Source organism: Aedes albopictus, chromosome 3 (genome assembly GCF_035046485.1).
Source record: "Aedes albopictus strain Foshan chromosome 3, AalbF5, whole genome shotgun sequence".
NCBI lineage: Eukaryota > Metazoa > Arthropoda > Insecta > Diptera > Culicidae > Aedes > Aedes albopictus.
In genome coordinates this window covers 386,188,184-386,194,336 of record NC_085138.1, presented here as the reverse complement: position 1 = coordinate 386,194,336, position 6,153 = coordinate 386,188,184, and the positions used below count along the sequence as shown (strand labels likewise).

At 40.1% G+C, this 6,153-nt stretch overlaps 1 protein-coding gene across 1 annotated transcript; it reads right to left on the bottom strand.

Annotated features, from left to right (window-relative positions):
* Positions 1-99: 99 nt before the first annotated feature.
* LOC134289670 (uncharacterized) lies at positions 100-2,966 on the bottom strand. The gene is made up of 3 exons (XM_062855893.1): positions 2,920-2,966; positions 1,500-2,862; positions 100-1,014 (listed from the first exon to the last, which is right to left on the bottom strand). The coding sequence occupies exons 2-3, from the start codon at positions 2,810-2,812 to the stop codon at positions 732-734; spliced, it is 1,596 nt and encodes a 531-aa protein (XP_062711877.1). The 5' UTR covers positions 2,813-2,862; positions 2,920-2,966; the 3' UTR covers positions 100-731.
* Positions 2,967-6,153: the final 3,187 nt, after the last annotated feature.

Below are 6,153 nucleotides of genomic sequence, written 5' to 3'. Positions count from 1 at the left end.
CCAGAAAAAAAACCCAGGGAGGTTACTTTCAATGGAGAAGTATCATAATGTATAACTTTTAAGAATAATACGGCGCAGTACCACTTTTTGCCTCCTAGAGCTTAGCGTGCACATGTAGCCGCACACTTACAATGGTAACTCACTTTAAATCATTTGAAAATAATCCAAAACCAAGAAAGCATTTATTAGTGAGCTGCAATCAGGTTCCGTTATGAATCGAGATGTATTACGGTTCTGTCAGAACAAATCCTCGGAAGCACTACTGGTTGGCATTTTTACATTTTTATGATAAGCTAGATATTTTTTTAGGTTGTAGTAACTAGGTTTTTATGAATCTTTTTTTTTTCGTTCACAAATTGAAATGCATTTCAAAACCTGGTTCGATGTAATCAAACGGTCTTAGTTATTGTTCCCGAAACAATCCGAAAACCATTTGCTGGGTGAAAAAAAAACCATGCCCACATGGATTTTCGACATTTGTGTAAAGAGAAAACAACATGATAACCACCTATTTGTTATTTGACTTTCATGTTTAATTCACTTTGCTTCTGTGTCATGAGTTTTGATGCATTCTTGAATGTATGTTTAATCTCATTTTGAGCTTAAGAAATCTGTAAATCAACACCTAAGTTTTACATATGTTAAAAGTTCAGTATGTAAAAATAATAAGATGTTTCAATTATCGCTTTGATCCAGCAAAAATGATGAGCTTCATCCATTTCCAATCGCCTTTAAAAATCCTTCAATCGCTCCTGCTTGTATAGATTCCACGCTTCGGTCAGCTCCCTCTGTGGGAAATGATCATCGTTCTGTTGTAGAAAGTCTTCGAGCAGCTTCAGCCGCTCGTCGCCCGTTTGTGATTTGATTCCGTCCAATTGAGCCCTCAAGTCAGCATTCTCTTCCATGGCACTCAGTGTTGGATAGTCCAGAGTGCATCCCAAACATCGGCACTCAAACTCCGTGTGGAGTGCCTTCCGTTTGGACTTGTCTTTGTAGTCGGTGCTTCCGTTGGGGCTGAAATTTCATAAGAGGTAGGTTTATAATAGCATGTGTTACAAGGATGTTTCCGATCACTTGGCAATCGTTTGACTCATTAGTTCATAACTCAGTTCAGAAGCCCTTTATTGGAATGTTGAGTTCGGCAAAGTTTTAGATTAGTGTTTTTCCTACAGGTATCACCAAGGACTCCATATCCTAACTCTAATATTTACGTCGTAAAAGTGTTAGTACCAGCTACTCATACTAAACGATCGGATTTTTCGATCGTTTAGTATGAGGATGTGGTACTAGCGCTCTAGTGCCGTATATATAAAAGTTAGAATATGGCGTCCTTGGTGATAATTGTAGGAAAAACACTAATCTACTACTTTGCTGAACACCACAATTCAATTTTAGGTTTCTGAACTGAGTTATGGGCAAATGAGTCAAACGATTGCCAGGTGATCGAAAACATCCCTTTGTGTTAATAGGAGATTTAACTTGAGAAAGAATATACTTACAAATAGCAAATTGTAACTTGCTCTCCAGTGTTTATTGGTCGCTTGGCGAGGATAGTGGAGCGCAGACCTGCGGTAACCAACCGCTCGGCATTGGGAGCGCACGAATGGTTAATCATCTGCAGCAACGGATAGAAGCAGGTCAAATCATCTTTGCTTTGATCACAAATTCCCCTGGCCAGCAGAACCAGCTTGTAGATAATCCCCAGTAGTAGACAGTCGTTATCTTTGCGAACTTCGACAGGCACTGCTTCGTTTTCTTCCACAGCCACCTTGTACATCAGCACCGTTACGAATTGTGTGACACCTTTTCCAGTCAGATCGGAGCTCGTGTCCGGTTCATCACTTGCCAGAACGTGCAAATGTAAATCTTTCCTTAAATCAACTTTCAACGGATCCCGGTACGATTTTAGATTTTCTTGATACTTCTTCAAGAATCCTTCCCTGTCTGCAATCAGAACATCCAAGGCCATCCAGAACAACCTCAAGGTCAGCAGAAACATCCGAGTGGGCTTCGGTCCTCGAAACAGAATTTTTAAATCCTCGATCACAGCACATTCGTACTTGTGATATCTGTTGTAAGCGTCCTCTTGACATTCCTCGGAGCAAAACATGGCCGAAACACACGACCGGCACGCAATCAAATCCAGCTCGTTCATGCTTCCACAGTGATTACAACGGCGATAAATAGCTTCCGGTTCAACCACCACCAGCGAAGGATGCTCCATCACGGCAATGTCTCCCACTCTCAGATCCTTCTTCGACGTTAAGCTTCTTCCACATTCCTTCGTTTCTATCAGTTGCAAATTCCCCATCACACCTTCTGCTTCAGCTTTTCCCCCGGCAACTTTCTCCTTCTTCTCATCCAACGCATCCAAGCACTTCCTCTTCCTTTCCTCCAATTTTTCCATTTTCTCCTCGGGGTACCCATTCGCCTTTGCCAGTTCCACATTTGCCAAGCATCGTTCATACTTGCCCATCTTGAAGTAGATCGCCGACCTATTGCCAAACCCCATCCCCGCTTCTTCGGCCCCCTCACGCGCCCAGCAAATCGCCTCGTTGTACATCCTGAGCACCCGATCCATCTCCCCGGTGGGATTCTTCCGGTAGAATTCGTTTGCTTGCTCACGCAACTTTCGCGCTTTCTGGTCATCCTTCAGCAGCCGAACAGTCGGAAAGGGCCACGTTTCCCGCCGGAACTCACGCCACACCTGCTCCAACGAATCGGCCGGGTTTCCTTGGCGCGTAATGATCCACGATGTGGCGAGGCCAAACAATGGGCAGTCCAGCTGCTGGACCACTTCCGGACGGATCATTTTCAACGTGAACTGGTTAGAGATTTTATGGTACACAGAATCTGGAAGCACTTTGAATGTTTTACGTGAGAAATTCGGCAAAAATGGCTAGGAAACTACCAGCCTACCGGCTTTGCGACTTTTGATCAACACAAACTTTTTTGTTTCGTTTTGTTGGTTCTCTTCCACGCCCACACTGAAACTTTTTGTGATAAAAGTGGCTAAAATCGAGGTCAAATCAGGACCCGATGTCAGCGCTTAAATTTGAGTGAATATTTATGAATAATATTTATAGTCCATTTTACCAGCCGATTTTATGAATGAATTTTGACAGGGGGTAGCATCCAATAACCCATGAAAATCAATGTCATCTACAACATTGTTGTCACTTCGTAAAATGACTCAATGAGTAACTTTGGGTGTTTTCGGCAGTTTTTCTCGAGAAAGAGAATATATCTCTTTGCCATAAGGATTTTTTGTCGTCCAAATTGCTTTATCTTAATTGTATACAGTATGATTGGCAAACATGTGACGTCAACTTTAAGTGTATCAGATTTTAGATAACACCCCATGACGGAGAGAGCATTTTATACTACAGGCACTAGAAAATTTTATATTCGTTAGTGGAAATTGAAGATGTGATACAAAATATGATAAACCAATATTAAATAATAAACAATATTATACCTAACTATTCTAATGAAAATTTATGATGCGCAACTTATTTGTGCTTGAAAATGTTTATTTGGCAGCGCTTTCTTGTTTCCTGTATTCCACCATTCCATCAATTATTTCTCTCTTAAGGATGATTGATGAAATCACCGAGGAAATCACGAGGATCAAACCAAGTATTAATCCAATATTTTCGACTTTCCAGAGAGATAATCCTAGCCGAGGTTCTAGCAGAGAGAAAATCTCCCAGGAGTATGAGAAAATTATGCATAAAGAGAGAAGAAAAAAACAAGTGTCCACCGCGTACATGCTTAGCGTACGTGCACAGCTAGCAAAGCAGAGCCTTTTATTGAATCAATGCGTCGTCGGTGGGTGCGCGGTTGATTTTCAGTCCTACCGATCCCAATGCCAATAATGCCGAGGATAATGCATACAATGCAGATCTGTCAAACAATTTTGACAAACAAAAATCAGGATTTTTTTTTATTACGAAAAGTTTTTGGGCCACCCATATACCTTCCTTAAAAACACCTTGCGCCAGACTGTGTATATAGAGACTGTATTCCACATTATCAATTTGCCTTAAACCAGGGGGATGACGAAGGGCCAGAATCATCAACCCAGCATTCGATTCAACATGGCGTCCAATGTTTTTGTTTTGATTGCTTAATTCGAGGAAAAAATGCGCTGGAAACATCGACACTGCTTCGCTGCTACATATAATATCGTGCAAAGTGATAAAGAAAGAGAAACAATTATCAAAATCAACGATTTCGTTTGAAATGTTTAATTTCCGAAATAAGCACTAGCAACACATGAGCCACACACCCGAAAATTAGGAACAACTTAGGGTAAACCGACCAGAAAGTGGGTACCAAAACGCGTCGTACCAAAAACGATGATGGGTAAAGCGGCGATGTACCGAGTTTGACAGCTGTGGCACCGCACTGCCTTAAACAGTTTGGTTCGTGGTGACAGGTCCTCTTTGACATTAAGTAGCTCGCAATCGAAGCCAGCTGTCTACTCTCTCTTGGGTGAAAGCTATAGGCCTTTTCAGCTGACAGGTCCGTGTATGCCACTATTTACAACTGCCGAACAAAGGCGCAAACGCTAAACTGTTATTTTCATAGGAGAACTGTCAAAGGCCCGAAAAATCAGCTGATTTAAGACGTCAAATGAAAAGGCCCATTGTGTCGGTCGTCCTCCCTGATGATCGCATTCAACCTTATTTACTTTCTGCCTTTGAGATTCAGTCTTATGTTAGCATCCCTTCACATCGCATCACCATCAGAGCTCACTGCAGGGTTGGATACGACATATTTTGTTTACATCCTTGTTCGGTAAAATCGGATCTGTCACAAAGAACGCTCGCTGTTGCACTGAACAAAAATCTCCGCCAAAAATTGAATGAAAATTGCCTCATCCGAGCCCCATGCCTAATATCAGATGATTTGAAGAAGGCTCTCATTCAACTGCCGATTTGACAGAATCAAAACAGACGGTATGAAAATCATTCAAAGTTAGAATTATACTCATACAATTCAAAATCAAAACAAATCCAGGTATGGATGATGGTCATTCAAAACTCGTTCAATACAGCGGACGCGAAATGAATGAAAATAATTACGAAAGCAAATATTATTTATATGGGAGTTTTTCACTTTTGGATTCAATAATTTTTAAAAATTCTGGCAAAAACTAATATCACAACCATTCCAACTAATTTGAGTGATACATCAAATGAAGTGATTTTTACTCAAATTAGTTGGAACGGCTGTGATATTAGATTTTGCCAGAATTTATGAAAAAAATGTATACAGCAAATATGTTTCAGAAATTAACTTTGTATTTGACTACTTTTTACAAATAACCCCCGATTTTTTAACTCGGCAATGGTTAAAGTTCGATAATGAAATACTATAATTTAACCATGATATTTCGAAAATCAAATTGCCGCATCACCGCTGCCATTTTCACGCCATAATCCTCCTTCCTGCACAAACCGATGCTGCTTAAAACGGCTTCGTACTGAGATTCTCTGAAAAGAATGAAACAATTATCATTATTACAATAAAAAAATAATCCAGGGGAACTTACCGAACCGTCGTAGAATAAACATCAGGCGATTCATTCTTGTGGCCTACGAGTACATATTTGGCTGGTTAAACACTTAATATTTCCTCCGCGAGTCTTTTTTCCCTTCAAAGTAAAAGAAATACTCCGATCGGCACCATTTTTTGCGAATGCAAATAGCGCACCAACAGCTAAATGAAAGGTAAATCAAAAATAGAATGATAATCGGAATGGGGATAACATGAAATATATTCAGCTTGTTTCAAATCTCATATCATACCAAAGATAAACAAAATTCCATCATTATTGTATTGAAAATCATTCGATCAATATTGTCATTCAGTTTCAGGGATCAGCGATTGATCACATGGCTGAATGAAGGTTCATTCGTTTGGCTGCGGGGATTTTCGTTTGGTGATGGAATGATTTTCGGTATGAGGCACGGCAGTAAATGCTTTCCGATGATTTTATGACGATTATCATTCACAACAATCCTCAAGCAAAAAATCATATAGTTATTGTGTAAATTTTAGTTTTAAATCAGCATGATTACAATTTAGTTTTAGTTAGTAAAAACATTCTGCTGTGAAATCATTCAAAAATCCGATTCTGCGGAT

Coding starts and splice junctions, on each gene's coding strand:
- LOC134289670 (XM_062855893.1), bottom strand. CDS start 2,812: ATGATCCGTCCGGAAGTGGTCCAGCAGCTGGACTGCCCATTGTTTGGC. Junction 1,015..1,499: donor CAAGTTACAATTTGCTATTT/GTAAGTATATTC, acceptor ATGAAATTTCAG/CCCCAACGGAAGCACCGACT.